The 14,233-nt window shown below is 36.7% G+C and overlaps 1 protein-coding gene across 10 annotated transcripts in view; it reads right to left on the bottom strand.

Annotated features, from left to right (window-relative positions):
* RIPK1 (receptor interacting serine/threonine kinase 1) overlaps positions 1–14,233 on the bottom strand; it is a 54,342-nt gene that overhangs the window by 21,703 nt on the left and 18,406 nt on the right. For all 10 annotated transcript variants that reach the window (XM_007488037.3, XM_056823371.1, XM_016431798.2 and 7 more), the window contains 3 exons: positions 7,047–7,200; positions 3,804–3,941; positions 1,537–1,765 (listed from right to left, as the gene is read on the bottom strand). In XM_007488037.3, the coding sequence (XP_007488099.2) occupies positions 1,537–1,765; positions 3,804–3,941; positions 7,047–7,200 (521 nt within the window). The remainder of the gene's footprint in view (positions 1–1,536; positions 1,766–3,803; positions 3,942–7,046; positions 7,201–14,233) is intronic.

The following is a 14,233-nucleotide window of genomic DNA, read 5'->3' as shown; positions in this document are numbered from 1 at the left end:
ACCCATTCACTAATTCATCTTTCTCTTCCCACTCCTTAAGTGTAGTATCATGCAAGGCCCTACTTTCAGACCTTTCTCCCACAATCTCATCCATTTGCAAGGTTTCATTATCACCCCATCTCCCCAGATCCTTTATTTCTTTTGTTGGCAAATGACCATGTCTCCTCCATCTTGTTCTTAAGACAGTTTTTTTTAAACTTAGTGAAACTTAAAAAAAAAAAAGACCATGCCCATTCATGTCTTTGTCTACCTAGCTGTGTGCATGTGTGTGTATGTGTGTGTATTTTAACCTCCCTATTATTTTAAGTTTCTCCCATGGAACAACTCCCACCCCATTGCATACCACCACCATTACAAATTCAATTAAAAACAAGAAGTGGGGGGCAGTTACATGGCACAGTAGATAGAGACTAGAAATCTTGGGTTCAAATCTGACCTTAGACACTTCCTAGCCGTGTGTCCCTGTGCAAGTCATTCAACCTCCATTCATTGCCTAGCCCTTACTTCTCTTGATCTTGGAACCAATATATAATATTGATTCTGAGATGGAAGGTAAGGAGTTAAAAACACCCAATAAATAAGATTCTGTGAAATGGTCATTGTGCTTCTGTTCAAAGTCTTCCAGGAATGGGGAAATCACTGCTCCCTGTGTTAGATATTCCTGATACCAACTGAGCATTCTTAACTGGGCTGGGAAATTCACAGACTTGACTTTATGTGTGGGCTTTGGAACAATATGAACCAAAAATCTGAACTCAGCTCTCTTATGAACATCTGCTTGTATCCCAATGATGACACAAGAGATGGAGACTCAGGCTCAAACATCATAGATACCACAGCTGTGTTGCATCTTCTCTTTGTAGCATATTTTCTACTTGCTCTTACCACTATATCCAGACCAATTTAGTCACCCCCTTCCCACTATCTGGCACCCCTAAAGGGTTAGTTTGTAGTTCCCAAACTATCAATTTCTGCTAATTTAAACTTTCCTGCAAAAGTAGGAACATCCAATGGGAGGCTGTTCTGTGGTACATCTGTTTTCACTTCTACCTCTTTTTCTTGATTTTTTTAAACCCTTATTTTCTGTCTTAGTAACAACTCTAAGTCAAAAGGGTAAGAGCTAGGCAAACAGGGTTAAGTGACTTGCGCAGGGTCATACAACTAGGAAGGTTCGGAAGCCATATTTGAACCCATCCTCCTAACTCCAGGCCTAGTGCTCTAAATAGTTGTCCTTCTCTTTCTTGATTGTAAGTTCTTTGAGTGCAGGAACTATATCTTATACAACTTTTTGTCCTCCAAAGAACAGCACAGCAATTTATTCAAGCTCTATTAAATATATGAATCTTCTTCATTGAAGACTTTAAAGAACCCATCCAGAGTTTGGATGAAGTATTAAGATTTCTTATCAGTCCTATGAATCTTTTATTCTTAGCCCAAGTTTCCTCTAAATCGTAAGTGATTTTCTAAAAGATGCATGGTTCTTAATTTCACAAAATAATTTAGGTTAATCATATTTTGTTTTCCCACATATCTTACTTTCATATGGTTCCTTGTTTGCAAAAATTGCCCAGAGCACTATGGCAAAGCTGTACACATCTGACTTGTCTGTAGGCTTTGCGTTGACATCATTCAAATGCTCTGGGGCCATGTACAACAGGGTGCCAGCATTTGCCTTAACAGCAGTATTTATTTTCCTCTGCCTGTTGTTTTCCTCTTTAGTCAGTTTGCTCCATGTCTTAAAGAAGGCAACACCAAGATCTGCTATCTGCAAAAGATGGCAAAACCAGAGATCACATTGCAGGCAACAAGTGAGGAGATCTTGGAAAGTGATCACTCCCTTTTCAGCTTTTCTTAAAATACTATGTCTGGCTATCTGCTTTGTTTTTATTATAGCCTCCTTAATATCTGACCTATAGGTATACATGTTATATCCCAGACTAGACTCTAAGCTTCTCAAGAGCAGAGATTGGACCATTTTTCATTTCTGTATCTCTGTATCTCCACTGTCTACTGGTGCCCCGAAAACAGTAGGTACTTAAAAAATGCTTAATTAACTTAAGATGGAAATTACTATGAAAACTTGCAGAAACAATTGGTTTTAACCAAGTCATATAGACATGCATGAATATTTTTTTTAAAAGGTAGCATTGGGGTAGGTGGGTGGTTCAGTGGATCGAGAGTGGGGCCTAAAGATGGGATCTTGTCTCAGACACTTCCTAGCTATGTGACCCTGGGCAAGGCACTTAACCCCAATTGCCTAGCCCCTTACCACTCTTCTACCTTGGAACCAATATACATTCTAAGACTGAAGGCAATGGTTGTTTTTGTTTTTGTATTAAAAGATAAACATTCAGATAAAAGTTCATTATTTGGGTAAATTTAACTAGCAAAACTACAAAAAAAATTATGACTGCTTTACCTAAATAAAAGATGTCTGACAATAACAAATTATAAAGTTTTATATCATAGATTTAGAGCTAGAAGGGATGTGAGAAGAAATCCAGTTTAATCTCATTTTAAAGAGAAGAAAAAGAAGCTCAAGGAGATTGATTGACTTGCCTAATGTCGCACTGCTAGGAAGTGGCAGAGCTAGGATCTGAATAGAGATCCTTCAGCTCCACACCTAGAACTCTTTATTACTGTATCACACTGTTCCACTGATTTCTTAAGAATCTAGAATGTTTTCTCGAAATGTCCCTTGGAAATGTATTTCCTCCATTTGGTTTTATCTTAATTTCTTTAGAAAGTTCCAAAGGCTAGTGAAAAAGCTAATAACAGTTTTGATTGGATCAAAGAAGGGGCCCAAAACCCCCAGTACTTTGCTAAAATACCTTATTTTTCCTTTTGTGTTATTAAAATTTTCTTTTTCAGAAGACCTCCTGTCTAAGTAGTAAGTAGGTAGTGATTGGGTGGGTGGGTGGGTGGCACAGTGCTTTAAATTTCTCCCAAGTAACATCTACTGATTAGTTAATACAAGTTGCTCCACATACCCAAAGGTTTTATTCAGTAAGAGACATCTTGAGGAGAGGACCATGACACTACTTGCTGTGGAGTCACTGGCCAGAGCCTAAGGGAAGAGTGGGGAGATAGGAAGGACCAGGAGGCAGGAAAGAAAATATAGAGATCAGACAGAAAACATAAAATGGGGAAAAGTAGGAGAGAAATGGGTATAGTGCTGGGCCTGGAATCAGACTCATCTTCTTAAATAAAAATCTGGCCTCAGGCACTTATTAGCTATGTGATCGTGGGCAAACCATTTATCCCTATAGGCCTCAGTTTCCTCATCTGTAAAATGGACTAGAGGAAAAAATGGCAACCATCCTAATATCTTGCAAAGAAAACTCTAAATAGAGTCATGAAGAATCAGACATGACTGAAATGCAGAACAATAACAAGAAGGAGAAAAACACAAAAATGTACAAATGAAACTAAATCAAAGGGAACAACTTTATCTCTGTTTGGGGGAAATCCATATAATTCAGGTATACTTTTAGAATTTGATTATTTAGGTCTGAGAATAAGACTACTAAATGTTGCTCTTAACCTGGAATTGATATAGAAAATAGGACTGAATATTTCATCTTCCAACTCCACAATGTTGATCTTTTGATCCCCCCAAGCCCCATCATCCTATTTTCACTATAACTAGCACCAATAAAGGACTGAGCTGATGTTATGAAGTATCCTATATGCTGATGTTCTATGGTTCTATAAGTTACTTAAGACATAAGATACATGCAGATCTTAGTGGATACAGTGCAGTACAGAGGGTGATCCCAGCTTTCTATGAAATCCATCATCACCTTAATGTGGAAGTTTTCATCCACGAGGATGTTTTCTGGCTTTAGGTCTTTGTGTATCACACCTTCTCCATGCAAGTAGCACATTCCTTCAATGATCTCTAGAATGGATCTTCCTTTCACAGATAAGGGGATACTGGTCTGAAATTAAAAAAAGAATTTTAGTAGATAAAGCAATAAAAAGACAAGACAAGGTACTAAATGTCTCATGAATCAGTTCTTTTAAGAACAGAAAACTAAAAAATAATGTCATTTAATCACTGAGAATGTATCCCTTCAGCAGTATCCTGAAAATTTGAATTCTTTTTGCTATATTCTTATGACCATAGTAATAAAATAGTTCCACTTTCCTTGAAAAATTTCTCTAAAGTTCAAAAGGTGATACAGAAAAGGCAATTTTGTTACTTACATACTAAAATCACTTAAATGCTTTTTTAAAAAAACTATGTGGTTTTACATATAATTTGATGCATTTGGATGCTTCAACTTTTTTATGGTTTTGCATACAGTCTTCTTGTTCTTTATATACTGAAGTTTTCATGTTTGTTATTTATTACAAAAACAAAAAAACTTCAAAGTTTCTCTATAGATTTTCAGAACATATATACTGTATCACATCAATATAAGTCTAAAAGTCAAGCTATGTCTGTGTTGTTTCATGAGGACAATGATAAGAGAAAGATTTAGATCTTTAAAATAATAAAAGTTGACATTGATATAATGTTCCATACAGTCTTATTTAAACTTTACAACAACCCTATGTGGTAGGAGCTATCACCATCCCTGTTTTATTGCTGAGGACCCTGAGACTCAAAGAGGTTATATCACCTTCTTATGGTCACCCAGATAATAAATATCAGACATAACTTGAATCCAAATCCTCCTGATTTGAAGTTCAATGTTCTATCCATTACACTATGCTGCCTATATGTAATAATAATGTGTAAAGGGATTTACCATATAAGCAGTCTGATTTTCTTTAATAAACATGCCAGAAATTTTGAATTCCTTTTGCTATGCTATGATAAATGTAATAAAACATTTCTATTTTCCTTTAAAATTTTCTCTAATGTTCATTCAGGTCACTGTTGTCCTTTTTCAAAATAGTTATTTTGGGGCACAATTCACACACCGTATTCCAATGATGCGTGCCATTACTCCAAACATTACTAGAATTTCTGTTTTGGAATGAGAGCCCATGGCATATTCTTTTGCTTACCTTTGAGTGTAGAATTCTTGTCATTTGACAATGTATATTTTTAGGGGGAAACAGTTACAAGTCAGTAACGAGTTGGCATAGAACCTTCTTCCTCCTGAAATGATGACTTTGGAGAACAACACTCATCACTTACTCACATTCTGACAGTTCTACCTGTTCTACCTCTGCACAGCATCTCTCTTGGATACATCTGCCCCTCTGTCTTCTCACTGCCATCAACAGTGTAGAGACAGTGACTTCTGGCTACTACCTGGAAAAGTCTCCAAAGACATCATGCTTCCAAAATAATTGAAAAGAGCTAGTTGTGTAATTCTTTGCCCAAAATAAATTCTCAGTAATCCCCATCTTGTATTGAATAATTCCAGTTCCTTTGGCTGGTATTTAAAGTTTTCCACAATCTGGCACCAACCCATCCAGATTTACCTCATACTATTCCCCTTCACAGATTCTGCTAGAGCTCAACTGGACCACATTCTGTTCCCCAAAATACACACTGCATTTCCACTATACCCCTGTTTACTCTATTAACTATGCTTGAAGCATCCCTTCTTTACCCTTTTCTAATTTGAATGCTTTCCTATCATTTAATGTCCAACTCACAGATCATCTCCTCTATGAAGCCATTCCTGACCTCCCCACTTTACTTTATATCTTTCCATTGTGTATATCATGTATTACTGGGTACTATAGTTATCTGGATATGTCTCATTCCATTGCTGGACCATCAGTTCCATGAGGGATTGGTACCACATCAGCTAAACTTTGTCACACCCCCAGCACCTGAGAGTACTATATACACAGTGAGCATTTTATAAATTTTGGTTGAATTGAAATGTTTGCTAAAAGTCCATCTATTTTCTTTCTGGTTATACCTCTTCTGCCATACACTGAAAACCAATTTTCAAAGAATCATATGTGGTATTCTCAACTTTAAGGAATATATAAGTTAAAGAACTAAGATAGGCAAGCACATAAAAATTTCCTTTAAAAAATATAAACCAGAGAGGGATGATAGTGGCTTGGATTAGACAACTATCTTGTCTTACATTAATCTCATACAATTAGGCCACCAGGAATAAGGTTACATACTTGGCATATAAGAAGACGTCCTCTGTGTGACTCCGGGCAATTGCCTAGTCTTATCACTCTTCTATCTTGGAATCAAAACACAGTATTGATTCTAAGATGGAAGGTAAGGGTTAAAGAGGGAAAAAAAAAAGTAGTCTTTCACTTGGTTTCTGGCCTGACACTTGTCAAGCTATTATGCATTTTTACCCAGTTAGATATCTATATCTCATCACCTTATGGTTAGCTAACAGGTGATGAAATTTTTTTGTCCATAGTATTCCGTAAGACATTGAGGTGGGTTTATTTACTCTACTGATTGAGCAAAAACCCAAGAAATTTTCATTCAAAGAATCAGGTTTACATTATAAATAGGTTTGTGTGGTTAATTAATTATAATTTCTATAACCATTATTAATTAACGGGTTTATATTAATTGTAGGATTATATTATTGGCTTGCATTATTAATTACTAAACCCTTATTATATATATTTTGTATAGGGTCTTGTATTATGTGTATTTAATTATATTTAGGGCCCAGTATTAGATAGAGAGGAACAGTGTCTGCCTCAAAGGGCTCACAATTTGGTCAGACAGGTATGAATGTTCCTATACAAAAATAACAGACAACACGATATGATTTACAATTTAATATCAAATGAATAATATGGATAATACATGATATGGAAGTTTCAAATAGAGAAAGATCTCCATGGGTGGGAGTTGTCAGAAGAGGTTTCAAGGAGTTTTTTCATAAGTGAATCCAAAATATTTGTAGTTTTAAAAGGCATATATTGATCTAAAATCCTATAGGTGAAACTTTATTGTTATGGACGAAAACACTCCCAAATTAAAGAAATTTCTAGGCCAACCAGGAGGCAAAATGACATCAAAATGCCCATAATGGAAAAGCAACTGCAAAACCTTAATAACAGTGTCTCCAAAGTGTGTCTTTACTTACTGTCTTCAGCACCTTCATTAGATTCCCTTTTTCCATATACTCCATTACAAGGGAATAATTCCCATCTTCTAAAATAAAGCCTAGGAACTTCACTACTCGATTATGCTTCAGCCTGTGCATGATCTTCCCTTCTTCCAGGAGGGCAGCATTATACCTATTGAAGGGGAACACACCAATGAGAGTATGTGCTAGTTCAGCATCCCAGATGAGCAACCCTGCCATCCATGGGATCTCAATATTTTTCTAGACAAAATGACAAAAAAGCACCTTCCATAACCACTGGGTAAAAAGTGATAGAAGAAAACCAACTTTCACTGTCATGCCTTTAGGTTAAATTCTCCTATGGCTCCTACAAATGAGATGAGAGAAGATACAATAGCTTAGTTAGGGGATGATATCAAGTCTCCAAATGAAACTTTACTAAAATACACACACACACACACACACACACACACAAACTCCTGTGAGCTTTCTATTCAACCAGAGGTTCCTAATCTGTAGTTTATGGACCTCTAAGGGGTCTGGATTTCAAGAGGTTTGTGAACTTGGATAGAAAAAAAAATTACATCTTTGTTTTCACTAGTCTCTAATTAAAGCTGAGTATTTCAATTGCAATTTGTAATAAGTATTCTAAAAAGAGGCCCATAAAGCTTTACTAGACTGCCAAATGGGTGAGTGACACAAAAATGACACCCTGTGTCAGACAAGTCAAACCTTTTGTCAAGGAATTCAAATGAAGGTATTATTTCTCCAAAGGTCTTCTGTATTTAAAGAGAGAATTCTCTTGCACCTTTCACCGATTCTCAAGTTTAAGGCTGGCCCTTAGCAAAATGTTGAAAAGTGGGTGGTTTTTCTTTATTAACCACCACTTCCTCTTCTCCTCATTCCTTCCTTTCATTACTTGTCCTCTGCCCCAGTGCTTTCATAAGCCTTGCCTATTAGATAGTATAGCTCCTTTCAATGAGTTCATATTAAAATATTATTCCTCATTCCTGCAAAAACTGTTTTCACTTTTAAAAGTCTTACAGGAGAATCGTTTAACTCAATAGAAAGTAAAGAATTTTTAATGGTGAAATTTCAGACAGTATAACCAGTTTTAGGGTGATACAACTGAAGAGAATTTCCAAGTGTCTGAATCACACTACTTAGAAAACTTGTTTATGGGAGAGATTAGCCCAAAATAGATTTGTCTATCCTATGAATATTCTTCTTGGCTTAGTAACAACTCTAAGACAGAAAGGCAAGGGCCATCAATAGGGTATTAAATGATTTGCCCAGGGTCACACAGCTAGGAAATTTTCGAGACCAGATTTGAACCTAGGACCTCCCAACTCTAGGCCTGGCACTCTTCACTGTGCAAGAGAGATACGAAGCACAACCAGAGAGAAGCTATCTATGTACTCATTTGGAAGACCCTATCATGGTCCATCATGACTTTTCTGAGCCTCCATCAGAAACACAACTCCTATTTCAAGGAGAAAAATAACCTCCATTTAGGTGTGTGCTAAATGGCAGTGTAGCAAAATGGACAGAGTGCTAAATGTGGAATCAGGAAAACATGGTTATGATTCCAGTTTAGACACTTATAGGCCATATTCTTCTGAGATAAGTGATTTAATCTCTCTGAGCCTCAATTCCTCCTCTATAAAAATGGGGCATACTTCATAGAGCTGTTGTGAAGATCAAATGAGATAAAGTATTTTGAAAGCCTTTAAGGGTCATAGACATTTCAGCTGTTGCTATTTTTTGGCCAATGTCCAACATACAAAAAAAAAAGGCTTTCAGTTTAATTTTATTTCTTTTTAAAATCCATTCTTTCTGTCTTAAAAGTGATACTAAGTATTAATTCTAAGGCAGAAGAGTAGTAAGGGGTAGGCAATTGGAGTTAAGAGACTTGCTCAGTGTTACACAGCTAGAAAGTATCTGGGGTCACATTTGAACCCAGGACTTCCTCTCTCTAGGCCTGACTCTCGATCCACTGAGCTACCTAGTTGTCCCATAGTTTGTATAAAAGGTAATTTTTCTGAGTCTATAATTCTTAAGCATAACAATAAAAAAATTAACAACTGATAGAAATATAGATACTAGCTTCCTAGATATGTTGGTTAAATGTAAAAGTCGGCTACTAATGGAAACAAAGTTGCACTTGATAATAATGTTGATGTTAATAACATTTAGATAGCACCTATTATGTGTCAGGCACATAGTGTAAAGCACTTTTAAAATATTATCCCAACTGACCTTTACAACTCTGGAAGGGAGGTGGCAAAATCTAAAAAATTAGGCAGTAATTAATTCCACAAAGCTCTTTTTGTCAGTACCTTGGAAGGTTACAGGACTGAGTTGCTATTTGTATGAGGAAACTTCCCATCTTTCACCATTGCTGGGGCAGCTGGACAAAGGAGTACGTTATTACACATTCTATGGAGATAGGGGGAACTTGTCATTGTCTGAAAGTAGCTAGAGTTTTTGGCTGTGAAATGGCTATGTGTTTATCTAGGTGTAAGCAAATATAGGAATGTAGAAAGAGCAACCAGACAACATGGAGGCTGCAAGTCTGGGCTGTAGTGGTCCTTTTGGAGTGTAGCTTGATGAAAGAATGATCAGGAGTGTTTGGAGAGAGTTAAATGAATGTAGGCAAAGAATGTGAGGGTTGAAGTGTGATGGCTACAATCTCAGAGTCAGGTCAAAGGGAGTAGAGAGGATGGGAACTATGATCTATGCACGGTAGGACTTGTGATTCAGTTGACAGAATCCCTTAACTATTTTTTAGCATATGTTTCCTCATCTGTAAAATGCGGGGGTTAGATTAGATAACCTCTGAGGTTCCATCCAGCTCTAAATCTGTGATCCTATGATGTAGGGGGTATAGTAGATAGAGTACTAGACTTAAGAGTCTAGAAGACATGAATTCAAGTCCAGCCCCAGATAGCTATGTGATTCCACAAAGTTAAGTCTCTTAACCTATCTCAGACTGTTTACTCATCTATAAAACATATGTTGTGAGTATCAAATTACACATATCGATACAAATGATTATGATTACATAGAGCATATTTTGTATACTATAGGTATACATATTATACATATGTATACATCTATAAAACTTTGCAAACTTAGGTACTATATGAAAGCTAGCTATTATTATCATATGATTCCCCTCATAGTATATACCAGTATGGAGTGAGCAATGATCAGCAATCAGCAAAAGCTCTTTATCTCTTGGTTTCTGTTTCGGAAGGAGAATATCTAGGGCAGGAAGAACAACTGCTCAATCTATCACTTTCTTCCTTTTATTAGCTTTTTAACAGTATCTGTAAGTTTAGGATTTTTCTGCTCTCCAGAGGCATAAAGATTACTTGGAGAGAGTAACTATGTAGGAAAAGATATACAAGCTCAATTCACTAGATAGATTTTTGGAAACCTATTTCCACATAATTCACAGACTTTATTATTCTTTGCATCACAGGAGAAATCAAGTTACAATTACACTACAGATAATCTTGTAGTTTGTAACACAGATTGAAAGAACTATAGGAGCTGTAACTATTTCAAAATGCATGTAAACATTTTCTAACAGTACTAGTCACAGAATTTTTGAGGTGGAAGAATCTCATAGGATTACCTTGACTATTCTTCCCCCCAAAGCAAAGATTTAATCTATGAGATCTGTGACAGATGACTTCCTAGCCTGAACACTTCTGATGAGAACTTATTACCTTACAAGGCAGTTCACTACACTTTGTGGAAACTCCACTCTTTAGATAGTTCTCCTTCTACTGGGCTGAAATCTTCCTCACTTCTGTCTGTTGGTCAAAGAAAGCATCATTTCCCTATTTTCTTATTCTCACAGTAACTTGTAGCCTCACCATTCAATCAACCCTGTGCTAGCTGTATTCTTTTTTCTTCCCAATACTGACTCCTTAGTGAATCAGTTCAATTGTTCCATTTTTCTATATTTTTAAAATATCTTGCTCCCTAGTCTTATCATTTAGTACTCATGTGTGACGGGATCCTAACTCCAATCACCCACTTCCTTTACTCCTGTTCATGTGCTACTGAACAGAGAAGTAGAGAAGTAGAGAAAGTCTTGAAAATTGTGTACATCTCCTACAAATTTCTTTTATCTAATTTCATCTGGATATCACTTCAGGAAGGCAAATTTTTAAACTCCTCCCTAATCAATTCCCTATCACTCTCCACAGCTAAGCAACACATATCCCACCCCCCCACATCAGGTTCAATATACAGTATTCATTACCTTTCTGCTTAAATCTACCCCTCTCCAAACTTCTCTATGTTAAAGGTATCACTATAATTCTAGTCATTCCTTTTTATAACCTTGAGCATTTAGTCTCACTCAATCCCTTACATGATCAATTGCTAAGTCTAATAATTTTTTCTCCACATCTTTAGTAGCTGTGCCATCCACTAACATGGCCATCTAATTTAAAGTTTTTAGTACTATCTCTAGTCTGGACCCCCCCACAACCTCTTAAGTGGACGACTGATTTGTGTCACCTCTCTAATGTATCCTCAACACAGCCAACAAAACAATCTTCCTCAAGCATAGGTCACACGTCATTCTCCTGCTCAAGAACCGCCAATGGCACCCAATTGCCTCTTCAATAAAATATAAACCCCTTTAGCTGGGAATTGAGAATTCCTCATAATATCACTTCAATTCCCTCTCCAGGCTTAGTTAATGTTACTCCTCTTTATGCATTTTGTATTTTAGTCAAACTGGCCTACTTATAGTTCCCCAATACCTTATTTTTCATTTCTGTAGCTTTGAAGAGGTTCATTTCTAAATTCTGGAATGTAACTCTTTCTCATCACTGACTTAAAATTCCTGGCCTTAGGGCAGGTTAGGTGGCTCATTGACTAGAGAGCCAGGTCTGGAAACAGGAGGTCCTGGGTTCAAATCTAGACTCAGATACTTCCTAGCTGTGTGACCCTAAGCAAGTCACTTAACCCCCACTGTCTAGCCCTTACCATTCTTCTGCTTTGGAACTGATACTCCATATCAATTCTTAGCTAGAAGAGAAGGGTTTTTAAAAAAAAAAGAAAATTCATTCCTGGCCTTCTTTTGATCATAAATATATATATATAGTTCCATTTATATTTATAATAAAATGTAAGATTCTTGAGAGCAGGGATGATTTTTAATTTTGTCTTTGTATTTCCAAAGCCACGTGCAATTGTTGTTGTGTTGTTTTCAGCCTTATTTGACTTTTCATGACCCCATTTGAGGTTTTCTGGCAAAAATAATAAGAGTAATTTGCCATTTCCTTCTGTGAGAGTAAAAATGAATAAAAATTCAAATATTTTAAGTATGTAGGAATTAATAACAACAAAAGTGAGAGAGAAAGGGTTAATTCAGCCAAGTGAGAAGAGCACAAGTCTAAAGACCCAGGCCTTGCCACACTTTACCAAACCACAAGCTCAAAAAGAGGCCCACAGCATGGGTCTCAGCCAAATTTATCTCCCAAGCCTCCATACGTAAAATGAGGATGTAACTTAAAAGGATGCTGGGTAAATGTAGTTCAGGTGTAGCAAATTTCTATTTGCACCCTTCTCCAGTTCATTTTACAGATGAGGAAACTGAGGCAAACAGGGTTAAGTGACTTACCCAGGGTCGCACAGCTAGTACATATAAGGCCAGATATGAAATCAGGTATTCCTAACTGCTGTGCCATTAGCTACTCCTCCTTGCACAAAGTAGGTGCTTAAGTGTTTTTCTCTGTCTTCAAGTGTCCCACAGTGTTCTCTACCTCTACTCTCTCAGTTGACAACTTTCCTCATCCAAAAAATGAAGTCATTCATCTCATGGTCTTTCTTCCCTTCTCATCTCACATCTTCCTAACAACCCTGCCCCCATCTCTTCTTCACTCAAGTCTTTAATGAAGAAGCTGCCCTTTTTCCTTGCCAAGGCCAATCCTTCCATATAAGCCCTTGATCCTATTCTCTCCTGTCTTCTTTGGTAGATTGTCCCAACCATCATCCTCTCTCTGGTTTTCAAGCACACTAGATACTGGCTCCTTCCCTTCTAACTTCAAACAATACTTTGGTCCTTAAAAAAATTAACAAAAATGCTTCAAGACCTCTTACTTAATATTGCTGCTTCCTCTCTTGCCACTCTTTCCTAAACTCTCTGCAGTCCAGCGTCTAGCCTCATCATTCAACAGAAACTGCTCTCTTTTCCATTTATTTTTACCTTCTTTTCCCCAGTGAGGTATAGCCAGTAATCATATAGTGTTTTAAACTTTTCAAAACACATTTGCAAATGCTTGAACTTTACAACACTTGTAAAGTAGATAGCACATGTATAATAACAGCCTTCCAATATATAATATAATAATCTAATATATGTAATAATAACCCATTTTATAGATGAGTAACCTGAGGCTATATGACTCTAACAAGGTCACACATATTAGAAAGTGAAAGAATCAAACCCAAAACCCAAATCTCCTGATTTCAGGCTATATACCAGTGGTTCTCAACCTTTCTAATGCCGTGACCCCACAATACAGTTCATGTTGTAGTGACCCCAAACCAAAAAATTATTTTGGTGGCTACTTCAAAACTGTAATTTTGCTACAGTTATGATTCAGAATGTAAATACCTGATATGCATTATGTATTCTCATTGCTACAAATTGAGAGGTTGAGAACCGCTGCTATATACTCTTTCCCACTATGTCATTCTATTTCTTTAGGTTCCTTTAACATTGTCACAATCTCAAAAGGCTGGCTCTTTTGAGCAAAAGTTCTTCCATTAGAATTTTAAGTGAAATGAATTAATAATAAATACATGTCAGGCCCTGACAATCCAGAAATGATGGACTGATATCTCTTTAACATCTGCATCTTAAATGATTAATTTTTTATTGGTCCTTAGATGATGGATTCCTCTATCTAATCCAATCCAACAATCCACTAGTCAATAAATAAGCATTTAATAAACACTCATGGGATAGGGTTGTCAGGAGGACCAGGGTTTCAAATCTGACCTTGGACCCTTCCTAGCTGTGGGACCCCGGGCAAGACACTTAACCCCAGTTGGCTAGCCCTTATTGTTCTTCTGCTTTGGAATTGATGCTCATTGGAATTGATATTCATTCTAAGACAGTAAGGGTTAAAAAAAATAAAATAAACACTTGTCATATGCCAGCCACTACACTA

This window comes from Monodelphis domestica, chromosome 3 (assembly GCF_027887165.1).
Source record: "Monodelphis domestica isolate mMonDom1 chromosome 3, mMonDom1.pri, whole genome shotgun sequence".
In the NCBI taxonomy this organism is placed as follows: Eukaryota; Metazoa; Chordata; class Mammalia; order Didelphimorphia; family Didelphidae; genus Monodelphis; species Monodelphis domestica.
This window is presented reverse-complemented; position numbering and strand designations above follow the sequence as displayed.